This window comes from Chenopodium album, chromosome 12 (genome assembly GCF_948465745.1).
Source record: "Chenopodium album chromosome 12, dcCheAlbu1.1, whole genome shotgun sequence".
NCBI classification, from domain to species: Eukaryota; Viridiplantae; Streptophyta; class Magnoliopsida; order Caryophyllales; family Amaranthaceae; genus Chenopodium; species Chenopodium album.
In genome coordinates this window covers 2,992,669-3,006,626 of record NC_137845.1, presented here as the reverse complement: position 1 = coordinate 3,006,626, position 13,958 = coordinate 2,992,669, and the positions used below count along the sequence as shown (strand labels likewise).

General features: G+C 33.6%; 2 protein-coding genes and 1 pseudogene across 2 annotated transcripts; 2 read left to right on the top strand and 1 right to left on the bottom strand.

Annotated features, from left to right (window-relative positions):
- The first annotated feature begins 2,017 nt into the window (after positions 1-2,017).
- LOC145571617 (E3 ubiquitin-protein ligase SDIR1-like) lies at positions 2,018-6,394 on the top strand. Its single transcript, XM_081630648.1, has 9 exons — positions 2,018-2,165; positions 2,901-3,025; positions 3,157-3,211; positions 3,313-3,365; positions 3,469-3,697; positions 3,832-3,946; positions 4,392-4,440; positions 5,763-5,876; positions 6,082-6,394. The coding sequence occupies exons 2-9, from the start codon at positions 2,948-2,950 to the stop codon at positions 6,205-6,207; spliced, it is 819 nt and encodes a 272-aa protein (XP_081486774.1). The 5' UTR covers positions 2,018-2,165; positions 2,901-2,947; the 3' UTR covers positions 6,208-6,394.
- A 730-nt stretch (positions 6,395-7,124) lies between these two features.
- Positions 7,125-8,558, top strand: LOC145571616 (zinc transporter 1-like). Its single transcript, XM_081630647.1, has 2 exons — positions 7,125-7,863; positions 8,081-8,558. The coding sequence occupies exons 1-2, from the start codon at positions 7,215-7,217 to the stop codon at positions 8,470-8,472; spliced, it is 1,041 nt and encodes a 346-aa protein (XP_081486773.1). The 5' UTR covers positions 7,125-7,214; the 3' UTR covers positions 8,473-8,558.
- A 324-nt stretch (positions 8,559-8,882) lies between these two features.
- On the bottom strand, positions 8,883-13,689 carry LOC145572788 (aluminum-activated malate transporter 2-like; annotated as a pseudogene).
- Between the last annotated feature and the right edge of the window lie 269 nt (positions 13,690-13,958).

Sequence of the window (13,958 nt, the reverse complement as noted above, 5' to 3'; positions counted from 1 at the left end):
AATAAAACATACCTTCAATTACACATCATAAAAAATTATAAAAATTTACATATAAAGTACGAATGAAGTACGAGTATTATTTAAGAAACTAAAAATCAAGATAAGATCCAAGTATGGTTGTCATCCTAGTATTGTTGAGGCTACGACTCTTTTCTGGAGACATAGAGCTACTGCTGACTTCAGGTTTCGGAGATTGATAATGAAAAGTGATTGTCTTGGGTTAGTAAACACACTCGAATCACATGAGACGTGAAAATTAGTCCCCATCTTATCTTAGATGATATTTACCACGTTTGTAATTCTATAAAACGAATCAGTGTCTTTAAGCTTTCTTCGTAAAGAGGGAAATAAAGTTGTCCATGAGTTAGCTCATTGCTTGCATGCCATGGGGAACAAGTAGTATAAATATTTATTGGATTTTACTAGTTGTCGTACCTAATTCGGAACATTATCTTCATATGAATGGAAATTAAGGGCGTTTAGACTTTTCTAAAAAAAAAAACTCAAGATGAATTATCTAACGGACAGTTTTGCAATGGCTATAATAAAATTGTAGTCATTATAACAATGAAATCTACACCCTTTATTGTTTTTACATAAATTAGTACCATTGATTAAGTTGACCAAAATAACTACCTTAAAAAAAAAAGATTCTTTTAAATGTTTTTTCCCAAAAAATAAACTACTCCTACCGAAAGTTTCCATTGCTAATTCTTTGCAATTTGTGATCAATCATTCAACCCAGTTAACATGAAATTCATATTTGATCACCAATCAAATGAAAAAACACAAAGCGAATGATAATTTAATATGACCAGCAAGAGCTATGAGAGTAATCATGTACTGTGTATATTAAAGTAGAGACATTTTTTTAATAAACAGATATAGGTTGGAATGGATATTTCCATTGATTTTCCATGGAAGGTATAAGTTTTGAATCTTTTGATCTTAAAGTTTAAAAAAGAACATTATTTTTATACATTTAACGTTTAATTCTTAGGAAAAAAAGTGTTTCTTACTGTTTTTCAAAACTAATTTATATTTTTTTTGTTGACATAAATAAATGGTTAAGATCATTTCTTAAAAATAAAGGGTTGAGATTTAATATATTATAATGGCCACAATTTTATAGTAGTCATTGAATAGTCTTCCTTATCTAACAAAATTGTACATGATGATTATGCTTTGTCAAAGGATTATATTTCATTTACATTAAAACTCTCAAGATTCCAAAAGTGGACAAATAAAATAATAGTAGAACTGTAGAAGTATGACTACTATGCAAATATATATGTCTTGTTGAAGTGGTGATTACTTTAAAGAACGGACTTGGTTGATCTTTATTCATTGTTGGTGATTACTCTAGTCATTCCAATATGCAAATATGAAATATACATGTGCTCGAACACTATTTATCTAAGCCTCAAAACCCTAAAATCTAATTAAAGGGTTAAAATCAAACAGTTAATGACTTAACATAAGAAATTACCTTATAAAATACAAATTTGTATTACTGTAGTATTTAAATTTAAATTTAAAAATTAACCTTCACAACTAGTTAGACTTGTAAATGGTTTCAAAAAAAAAAAAAAAAAAAAGTTAGACTTGTAAATCATTATTTTAAATTTTAAAATCGATCAATTTCACTCTTAAAAACCAAACTTAGTTTCCAATAACAAATTTCGAAATCTGAATACAACTTTTATAATTCATTCTTTCATTCTAAGAATTTTGTTAAAACACTAACACGTGAGTTTGGTAGTCCTCACTCTTCACAGTAGGAAACCAACATCAAACTCTAACCAAAAGCATCCATGTGAATTTGTGAAAGGAGTATGACACCTTTGTACGAAATCTCACATAAAATTGACAGAAATATTAGAGATAAACCAGAACAAAATGCCTTTAATCACACGATCTGTATTACAAGTAGAATCCAATCCAAGGGTCAAAATTATCAGTACAAAATACCTGCGAGACTTCCAGATCTCTATTTCTGGAACTTTCTAACTAAAAATATGAATATTTTTTCCTTAAAAAAAAAAAAAAAAAATTCACTCCAAAATTTGGGTTGTTGTTGGGATCTTGTAACTTCATCACTCTCTTCATATTGCTAGCTCCAATACACTTGAAAAATTGCAACTTTATCCTCCAATCTTACCACTGTAAGTAAATTTTCCAGTTTGGTTATTCATGTTATTGTTCAAAGTTTGCAACTTTAATGGTGAGTTTTTGAATTACCGGCAAACTGTTTGAAATTTGGTATTTCTTTCTCTCTTTTTTGCCCATCCTCAAATTTGTAAAATTGGGGTAATTTTTTTTGGGTATTCCTCTGTTTATATATATCTGCATTTGAAATTGTTCAATTAATGTTTGATTATATGTTGATGGGTTATAATGGTGCAATTATTTTGCATCATATGACAAAAGTAGCTGATTAATGCTGCGTTATCGATGATTACATTAAAAAATCAACATTACTCATGCTATGAAATCAAAAGTATATTTGATTAGGTTAAGCTTGTCGCATGCTTACTTTGTATGTTTAGAGATGGTCCTATTCTTCCCAATTATGCAAAATTCAAGTTCTATATAAATCTATAGCAAAAGTTATGAGCTTTGTGGTTTGCAGTATAAGTACATTTTAAGTGCCTGAATGCCTAATTATGATGTTATTCTAGAAGGGAGGGAAGTTATTTTTGTGTGTTTTGTTACTGACAAAAAGGCTATGAATTTGAGGACAATGAGGTTTTATATAAGTGAACTCAATTTGTGTGTGGTTTAGTAGTTGGCTCACATTGTTTCTCACTGATCTATGTGTTGCTGCTGGATACTATTTCATATGCAAGTTCTGAACATGAAAACTTATTAAGCAGTTTGTCATTCTCGGCGCTTTGCAGGCATTGCTAAGTGCTAGGCATATAGGCTGTTTGCTACTCTTGCAAATATGAGTTTTGTTTTCCGTGGTAGCCGAGGAGATATTGAAAATGGATTATCAGGATTAGTTCTGGAAAGGCGCTCAGTAGTATGTTTTCTGTTCATGATTGATTTTCTTTATTTTATGTGGTTGTCTTTACTTGTTGAGAGTTACATTGGGTGTTATGATGGACTAGTTTTTATTTTTTTAAACCCAACTTGCATTTTCTCGTGCGACAGAGAATTCACCCAGTTCGGCCTGTAAATACAAATTCGTTGGCTTTTCTTGTCACTGGTAAGTGGTAAGGTTTATGCTATGTCATTTGACTGAAGTGAGATTTCTCGTTTATAATATTCATATGATTAATACTTAACTTTCACTCTGTTGTTTTGCAGTTCTTTTGTTGTTCACAATTCTAAATACTCATCAGATGTCACCTAATTTTCTGGTAAATTGTTCCAAATCTACGTCTTGTTGTCTATTACTGTAACCTATGTGAGTACTTGTGTTTGCTGCCACTTACTTGAGTTCTGTAATCTGACTATATGCAGCTTTGGCTGGTTCTTGGTGTGTTTCTGATCGTAACATGCTTAAGGATGTATGCAACTTGTCAACAATTGCAAGTTCAAGCTCAAGCTCATGCTGCAGCCGCTAGTGGCTTATTTGGGCATACTGAGTTCCGTTTGCAGATGCCACCGTCCATAGCTTTAGCAAGCAGAGGGCGACTACAAGGACTGAGGCTTCAGCTTGCCCTTCTGGATCGTGAATTTGATGACCTAGGTATAATGTACACTACAAATTCATACATTACAAATTCTTATACCATCGTATCTTAGAAACAAACTTGAATTTTTTAATTGGTTTGTCAATATGATGCATTATTAGGCTTTAAGTTCTCCAAAATTATGTTGTAGATTATGAAGCATTAAGAGCACTGGATGCTGACAATGTCTCGAACATTCCTTCAATGAGTGAAGAAGAGATAAACGCCTTACCAGTCCACAAATATAATGGCACAGGACCAGAGTGGTATGGTACACCTTATTATCAATGAGTGCGGGTAGTTTGGTTGAATTGTAATTAAATTAAAGTGGCTCAGTTATGAAGTTGGCCTGCGCATTTCATTTCTAGTTGAATTAGTTTGATTTTGTTATACTAATTACATGTTAGTAGCTTGTACTTGGAAATCTTCAGTATGTTGCCAGAATGGCAGAATATCACTCTTGCCTACTCATAGACCATAGTACATAGTAGCTTGTACTTAGATTTTCAGTATTTATTTGGCAACTCAATATGCACATATTCAGTGATAATCTTGCAATTATCTTATGCATTTGGAAGAGTTAAATATTTTTTATATATGAACTAAGTAATACTCCGTATTTTGGATTGTGTAATGATTGAAAATTTAATAGCGATGTACTTGGCTCATTGTATTTCCATCTCATATAATTTCCTGAAACATTCTTATTAGTGAGGTTTCACAATCACAAGAGGCTTCATCTTCGTCAACAACCCTTGAGGTATTTCATCCTTTTTGGTGTTGTACTACTGTACTTGTGGGAAAATTGTTGCCTTATGTTATCTCATCTTTCTTGGTTCTTCTGTAGTTACACTATGTAATCTTACATCTATGAGCATTTTGATAAAACACCTTTTTTTTTCCCCTTGCCTTTCTTCATGAACGTCTGTGCATGCCAACATAATCATGAGTGGGATGCTTTATATAACTAAAAATCCCCTGCTTCTAAACAAAAAGTTGTAATAATACTGTGCATGGCATGTGGTATATCATACATGATCTATTCTCTTAAACTATAGACTATAGAGAAGTAATTCAGTTGTCTATTAGCTTTTGTGTTATTGAGATGTCGCGTGGCTATGAGGATTTTGTCACTCCTGTTTTGCATTCTTCCTTTCCTCTTTGCTTAGAGTTATGTACATGCTATGATGCCAAAGCTGAGTAAATATAAAGTAGTACCAATTTAATGCGTTTAGTGGTATGGAAATTCTAAACACTCTAATTATGCTTAGTGTTTGTGTGTAACCTTAATTCTTTACTTATCTACGTGTAGCTTCCCCCTTGACAGTTCCCTTGGCCTCAATTGAAATCCGTAGGAGGTGCTGGTCCTGTAGTTTTGTGGAATTTTGCTTCATTTCCATTAGGTGCTTGTCTTTATGCACTTGCTGTCTCAAAACTCAAAAGACGCTATTGACTATTTGTTCTCACAGCTTAATATGTCCAATTTGGTATTTAGGAATGTGAAAAATATGGGTGATTTTTTTTGAGAAACTCTAGATAAAACAAGATAAAATGACTTTATAACTGCACACTATTTGATGATTTATTAATGATCCACTGCAATATTTGTATGTGTAATGAAGGCTTAATAACCAAATGAAAGGGAGATGTAAGAAAAAGTAGGGAGAAATAAGGATTATTGGCCTAGTGGGAAGTGAGGATGTAGAAAAGAAAAGGGGAAAATAAGCATAAATGGGATATATATGTTCACAAGGTAAGCTCCAAAATGAATTCCTATGGAACGGGTCACATGGGCAACAGGGCTTTTTAAAATACTAATGGGTTGCTGTTTTTTTTGGTGTTTGAAAAAACCCATTTGGCAAATAGGCCATTTCTTCCCTTTTTCTTTCCTGAATCACATCCAATTAAAGGAAAATGGATCAATTGCTTTCTCTCTCCTTCCTTTCTCTTCAAATACTTTTATACAAACACATTTTATTCTGAACTGTGAAATATTGCTTAGTAAAAATTCTTTGGTGTTGCTATATTAGTTTAGTACTCCGTAATAATTAATGATATATCTTGTGTCTGTTTCTTGAACAGCTAAAGCAAGATGCTAGTAGCACAAAGGGTTCTGAAGAAGATCTTACTTGTACTATTTGCTTGGAGCAAGTGAAGAGAGGAGAACTCCTGCGTACCTTACCATGTTTACATCAGGTGTGTGATTCATCTGACTGATTTATGCTGCTTTTCAGACATGATGTCCACTACACCATCAATTCATAAACTTCTAAAAGCATATTTGACCAGAAATTGTACTCTACGTCTTTCTATATATCTGTTTAAACTATTTCTTGTTATTTGTGGCCGAATGCTGCTATATGAATAAGAGTTGAATGCCTCCATGTTCAATTTTTTGCAGTTCCATTCCAATTGCATTGATCCATGGTTGAGGCAACAAGGCACATGCCCCGTATGCAAACTAAGAATAGGATCTGAAATGCAAGGTGTCTTGGATAGTACTAATGATGTTTCTGACATGGTTTAAGTTTCTGTATTCTCCAGTGTAATATATTAGCATGAGATTACCTGTACATGACTTACCTCAAGAGCTCTCTAGCCTCCTCCTGTGTATAGCAACTGGTGTATTACATGGTAGAACTTGCAACTAGTGCTCGACTTGTTTCAGTTCTTCATAATACTGAGTGAATTGTAATTTCTGCAAAGACATATAAGCATCTAGCTTGTTAGCATCATAATCTTTCATTTTTTGTATTGAAAACTTCTCAATGATGCTCTGCTGAAGATGATCTTGTCTGCCATCATATGTAATATTTGAAATGTGAAAAGCTCCCAGATAATAATTGCGTTATATACTGTGATATTGAAAGATCTGCAGAACTAGATGAGATGAATGAAGGTGGAAAACGCTTCAAAGTTGAACTGTGTCATGGCAACCATGTCTCAGACTCTCCATCCTCATATCTGTCATTGCTTTCATCAAAGAGTGAGGTTACTGTATGACATAATTTTATTTTTAGCTTTTAATATACACAAGTTTATACATTTTCGAATCACAAATTGAAATTATATTTAATTTTAGATCATTAGATGAGTCTTTCCCAGATAGTTGATGGTGGACTAGCATAGCAATTTTGAGGACAAAAACAGCATGCTTCATGCCTTTCTTGACTGGTTTGATTTAGTCTTCCTTTAATATATCACCAAATATTTGGACATTGGTCTTACATGATTTAGATTTCAAAATAATGTAAGTCTTAATTACATAAAATATTCTCCCAAACCCAGCCCAATTATGATATTGACAGATTGTTAATCTACAAATTGTGTAGTACAATTTTTGCAAAGTCAATGCTGTACTACAAATCTGAAGGTTGAATGACCTCCACACAAGTTAAGCCTGATTTTAATTGAAGAATAAATAAAGTGATAACTATTTTGTCATCCATGCAAATAGGCATAACTAATCAAGTTTTGTAGACTTCTAGCCATTGAGAGGGACAAAGAGGTGGAATAAGGAGCTGCATACATACAATGGCTTCCATCTCTTCCCTGAAATCTCTCAAATCGACTTCATTCGTTATTGTTGTAATACTCATTATTTCGATTCAGTTTACTTTGATCGATGCCCATGGTGGTATCAGTCATGATCATGAAGATAGTCCAGTCAGTCCTGACGAATCTAGTAGTACTCCCAAGAATGTCGATTCAAGAAAGCTTGTCATAGTCAAAATATGGTGTTTAGTCATTTTTCTTGTTAGCACCTTTGTATTTGGAGTCTCCCCCTACTTCTTACGATGGAACGAGAACTTTCTCGTTCTTGGGACTCAGTTTGCTGGAGGAGTCTTCCTTGGAACAGCGATGATGCATTTCTTAAGCGATGCCTCTTCTGTTTTTTCTAACCTCACATCCCTTGAATATCCATTTGCTTTCATGTTAGCCTGTGCTGGATATGTCATTACCATGCTCGGGGATTGCATAATTATGTACGTTGCCAAGAAAAGCGCAGGGAAAAAGAGGGTGGCAGTAGAAGAATATGGAGACGAGGAGCAGCCAGAGAAAGACGAAGCAGTGGAGCACAGTCCAATCTTCATAAGAACTACATCAGTTGGGAACTCTGTTCTTCTTATAGTTGCTCTTTGTTTTCACTCTATTTTTGAGGGCATTGCTGTTGGTATTGCAGGTAACCAACTTACTAACTTTAACCTAATTCAATATATAATTTTCCTGCCTCTAATTTTGTCTTGTTTTTGTTATAAAATTCAATTCTTAAACAATTCTCAATGTAGGAAATATATAGAATACTTATTTAGTAACAATTATACTTTGTCCTTAAGACTGCGTATATCATAACCGTTAATTATATTCTCATTAGAAAGACATTTATTTTTGGGGTACAGATAATGAAGGAGATGCATGGAAGAACTTATGGACTATAGCCCTGCACAAAGTTTTCGCGGCCATTGCAATGGGGATTGCCCTCTTAAGAATGATCCCAAAGCGGCCATTTTTGGCAACTGTGGCCTACTCTTTTGCCTTTGCGATTTCAAGCCCTATTGGTATAGGGATTGGAATCGCCATTGATGCAACAACCGAAGGCCCAGCAGCTGACTGGACTTACGCCATTTCCATGGGATTTGCTACCGGGATATTCATCTATGTTGCTATTAATCATCTCATTTCCAAAGGTTATAAGCCACATTCTCCTTGTTACTTTGACACCCCATTTTATAGATTCTTTGCTGTTCTTCTTGGAGTTGCTGTCATTGCAGTTGTGATGATATGGGATTAAGATCCATCACAGTTGTAATTATTTTCATCTAAACTTTGTTCAGTATTTGAGGTAATTAATACAAAATTTCCATAAAACTTTGTTCATTTGTTGAGATGATTATACCATTATATATTACCTGTTTGTATATGTCTTTGCGAAATGAAATATGATTTGCTTGGAAGAATGATGTTATATTTAACTAGTAATCTGTATAAATCAGAAGCATTAACTTGGTAAAGATGAATGCCAGCCTATACAGGACAATCACAGATTCACAACCTGTAGAGATTCCTATTAGTAAGATGTTGTTTCATCTGTGTGCCATGTCTATATTATTTTCATCGCTGTTAGATATACAAGATTGTACTCGTGCAAATGCATGGGATATAGGATGATCTCTGGGAGAGGACGCCAGGCCCCAAGGTGTTTCATGTACCAAATAATCAAAAATGAAAAAAATAAAAAAATAAAAAAATACATGTGGTCAAACAAACTAGCAGCTATTAGACTATAATGTTACTCTGCATTTTGTTGAGCTATAGCCAAGGAAGGCGGATCCTGATCCGATATTGAAATTTTTGGTGAACAAAGTGGGGATGAATCCCCATCATGAATTATAATCAACTGATTATTATTAAGATAACTTCTGTTAATTGATCCTTGATTAGCCAATTTGTTTCTGTCGCTTCCACACGCAACCCTACCATCCATGATGGTGAAATTCTTGTCTTTAAATTTGGCTAGGGATGCAAGCTCTTGGACCGCCTTTGCAATCTCCTCGGTGCAAGCTACTACATCTGCTAGTAAGGTGGCGACTGTGGCTGTTGGTGTTACATCTGAAAGTATGAGATTTTCCCATATGTTTGATGTTAACAAGGGATAGAGATTTTCAGCTGCTTGTTTGGCATTTTGGACATGGTGATTTGCGTTAGAATGTTGGTTCATTCTCTTGATTGCCAACGATAGTTCCTTCAGGGCTTTTCCTGATTCTGTGCTCATCATCATGCATGCTTCACGGAACCTAGCCTTCACTTCTGTTGGTGTCTTTGCATGTTCAATCATAATAATCAAATGAAGTTAGCGTACAACACAGTAGTATGTAGCCAATGTAGGTCTAGTCTTAGCATATATTGACCCGACCTGACCTAACTCGACATTCTATACATAGCACATGTACAGTAATGTAGTTAACACAATGCAAGAGCATAACTAATTAACTAAACCCAACAAAAGCTTTACTACCTCTGATCCTTTTTGTCTGCCCCAATTTTTTAAACTGTCCTTTAAAGATTGCTCCATACTATTAAATATTATTATACATATAAACTACCTAGGGTGTTTGTTCTAATGTAAATATATATTTGTCCCTCGCAATTTTATTTGGAGGTTGAACTTGGCCATAAAACAATGGTAAGCACTTATGCTGTAGCGAAATAGAGAGCGTAGAGTAGAATTTGTACCTGGACTTGAGTATATAGGAAACTACGAAGAACTTCAGCTCTACAAGCACAACGCCGAGCCAACTCACTTATATTCTGGTATTGTGTCCATGGATGATCATACTTGAAGTGTCTATGCCGAGGCTCCCACATTGCTAAATTAAACTGCTTACATTTGAGCATCTTAGGTAAATTAAAGTAGCAAACGAACAAAATCTTGACTGGATATTTTCATAAATAATGAAGAAAGGGAGAAAAACTAACCAAAGAATCTACATTACTTTTGGAATCGACTACTTTTTTCAATCTGTCTAGTGTGAGTTTATTGTTGTCCTTCGAGAATGCATCCCAAGAAGCTTTAAAGTATTCTCCTCCGAATTCTGTCACCAAAATGTGTTAGTTCTTGTTCACAAATGTACGTTGTGACTAGTACATACTTGGTATTACATTCCCAAATTAAAGGATCACGACTAGAGTAGTCAATTGAGGTACACGTATGTACATACTATATAGGTTATGTTTGTACAAGATTTCGAGTTAGTATCATAACTATGATAAAATTGATCGAGTAAGACAAACATATGACGTACGGAGTATAATTTTATATTACCTTGAAAAAAATCGGCAAGGATTTCAAGATTGGTGGCAGCAAGTGAGTGAAGATCAGAGCCCGCCCAGACAGGGCATATGACGACACAAACAATCACAGCCGTAGAGGTTCCTATTAAAATGGTGGTAATCCTTCTACTTGCCATGTCTAGAATTTCATCCGTTCGATACCCCGACATACATATTAAACTGAATGTCAATATGAATATCGACAGTCCATAATCAAATCTCGCCTTTATCTTTGGAAAAAATCGTATGAATGTCATTACTCCAGCTGCAAATCAAAATTACATACAAATTCATTACTATTAACGCAATTTATTTATTACTGCCTACCAAATAATGACCCGGGCTATGTCTAATATTACGGTTTTGATGAACGTGTCGTGATTTTGTAGTTTATTTATTTACCTGTTAAGAAAACGGAAATTCCAAGAAAAAGAGGCTCTAGAATAGGCAGCTTCTCCTCAGGAAGACTGGATAATTTGTGAGCTCCAACAGCTGAAAATCCACCTAGAACTGTTGCAACCACTCTATTCACCCCTTTTCCTAGCGTTGCACCTAATTAAATATACAAGTCATCATGATACACAAATTGCAAGGTACAAAATAATCTGTTAAAGGACGACCAACTCAACCAGATTAATTTGATGGTTGAGGGGTCTAGGAATATGTTATATACTCAATCAAACAATCACATTCTAGCTGGAAAATGTAACTCCCTAATTACGTATTAATTGTCGAAGTATATGTCTAACCAAATGACCACTAAGATATAGTACAAGTAAGATGTTTAACACTTACCAACAGAGAATTCGAAGACAACGCCACCACGGTGAGAACGGCCCACATTGCATCGACACCCAAGCCATTGTAGAAAGGATCAAAGTAGTAGAAGAGTGAGACCAATGTGATGGCAAACCCAACTTTGATGGAGTGAACAATTCTCCTAGGATCATCTTTAGCAAGTTGCTTAGTCAACTTTGAAATATCACCAACATTAGTCTTCAAATTTTCAAACTTAGCATTAAAACAATTTCTTGTGTGACTTGATGTTTCTTGGTTAGGGCTCTGATAGCTCTCCATTAATTAGAATTTAATCTCTCTTATTGTAGAATTAATTAGTTAGTCCTTAGGAGTATGAAGAGAGATTATAAATAAGTGAGGTGTTTACTTAGATAAGATAGAATTTTATATGGGGTAGGGAAGAACTAGTGACAACTTTTATTGGAGTCGCAAATTTTATTTGGGGCGGGTACATTTTTTAGGCAAAAGGAACCCAAAGGAGTACATTATAAAATGTTTCCACCCTTATTGTTGGCAAATGTGTGTGTGAGATTTTTTTTAAAAAAAAACTTTTTATATTACCAAAAAAAAAAAAAAAAAAAAAAAATCACTCATTCTGGTATGGAGTATATTATCCTGTCCATTTATTATTACCATAATTATTGCAATGTCCCAAGGAAAATCTTATTGCGTAAAATTTCCATCAATTAAGGATTTAGAATGTGTACGGCAGTCATAAAGTCAGGTTTGAGTGTCTGACTATTGCTCGATTTAGCTTATCTAAGCAAACATTTATTTACTATGTATCTCAGATAAATAGATAATCAAATAAGATCATATCAAACCAATGTTGATCAGAATTTTAAATTTTACTCTGTATTTCACAAATATTTGTAATTCTTTAATTATAAAAGTACTCATAAAATTATATATTTGAACATATTAATATGAATAGGATCTTGCTAACGAACGCCCTCGGAGAGTTGGATAAGCATTTAAAATATCACCTAAAGTGGTATTAATTTGGGAAAGCATGACAAAATCACGCATTGATCGGTGTAATCAATGTTAATTTTTAATTTAATGTTTCTAGTTTTAGATAATTTATCCAATGTCCTGGGGGTGTTCGTTAGCTTTAGCCATATGAATATAATGACATTTCTCATTTGATAGCTTTTATCTTAAAGGTTAGTGTACAAATATTCAAATCTTGATATCTGATCAAACCAGATTGGGCTAAGTCACGCATTAGGCTCATGGTAGCTCATGTTAGGTATAAATATATCTTTGATTGGGTTTAGCTACCTAGCTAGGCCCATCATTTAATTAACTAATACGGATAGTCTTGTTTAATTACATTGTATAATAAGACCCTATTTTCTTCACCTTACCAAAAAAAAAAAAAAAAAAAAAAAAAAAAAACAAACCATATTCGGTCTAATTTATTTCACTTACGTAAAATAATTTCAGTTCAATAAAAATAAGTAATTTTAGATAACAAATATAATAATGAACTAGAAATTACTCCGTATAAGTTTTAATCTGTAACTGTAAAAGTAATTTTAGTTATTTAAAATTAATTTCAGTCTAGTATAATAATTTACGTATGAATACACATTCTTGTTTACTTCGTTTAAGATTGATACAATCATACAATACGTACTTACTAAGCAACCATATTACACCTACTCCGATCCCTCCTAGTATATATTTTGAAGCTTTTTAATTAAGAGATCATTTTTGGTTTCCTTATAATAAACAAAAATGAAGGGATCTGTTAGGGATTTTCTAGTAAACAAGGGTCACAAAGAAATGGAAATGAAATTATTGGAAAAACCTTCGAGGCGTGAACGGGATCACTTTCCCAAAAGTATAATTCCGACCCTATACTACAACTGGGTATCACGAAAATTACTCAGGAGATACAATAAAGAACAATTACTATCACTTGTAGGATGATAGCAATTCAATTTATAAAAGTGTTTGTGGTTTTGTGAAAATGAACAACTGATAATAACTCCCTATGCCAAAGTGATAAGATAGATAATATATTTCATCTCACAACTTTCATCCATCATATGAGGAGTTTCTCATATATATAAGATAGTAGCTTAGTATCAAACGTAACAATGCATTAAGTAAAGCATTAAACAATGCTTTAAGTTATGCATTGAACAACGTATTAAGACACACATAAACCACGCATCAAACATCAAATGTTAAGAGATGCATTAAACAATGCATTAATACACTAAGTTATAATGCATTAAGTACGTAACTGCCCAACTAAATCAAGAGAAATCAAAACTGAAACCGTAAGTAGTAACGGTTGCAATATTAGTGACGAATCAGCCATTTTCTTGCTTTCTCTTAATTAGTTGTATACTACTACCTTAATCATATGTTGTCTAAGTCATGACACTTTAACCAAATGACTTAAACTTAATATAACATGAATAATAATCAATTAAATACTCTAAATTCTCCAATAGGATCGACTTTATTCTAGATGCTCGGCCAAATGGCCAATACTCGGTAAAGTCGTCATTTTCACGTACCATGTGAATGCATGCATGCATGCATATATATATTTAAGTAGTGTATAATATATAGAGTAAAAACACAAGAGTTTTGATAGACGGTCTAATTATTTCCCTTTGAGTACAGTAC

Coding starts and splice junctions, on each gene's coding strand:
- LOC145571616 (XM_081630647.1), top strand. CDS start 7,215: ATGGCTTCCATCTCTTCCCTGAAATCTCTCAAATCGACTTCATTCGTT. Junction 7,864..8,080: donor CATTGCTGTTGGTATTGCAG/GTAACCAACTTA, acceptor TTTGGGGTACAG/ATAATGAAGGAGATGCATGG.
- LOC145571617 (XM_081630648.1), top strand. CDS start 2,948: ATGAGTTTTGTTTTCCGTGGTAGCCGAGGAGATATTGAAAATGGATTA. Junction 3,947..4,391: donor AATGGCACAGGACCAGAGTG/GTATGGTACACC, acceptor CATTCTTATTAG/TGAGGTTTCACAATCACAAG. Junction 5,877..6,081: donor CCTTACCATGTTTACATCAG/GTGTGTGATTCA, acceptor AATTTTTTGCAG/TTCCATTCCAATTGCATTGA.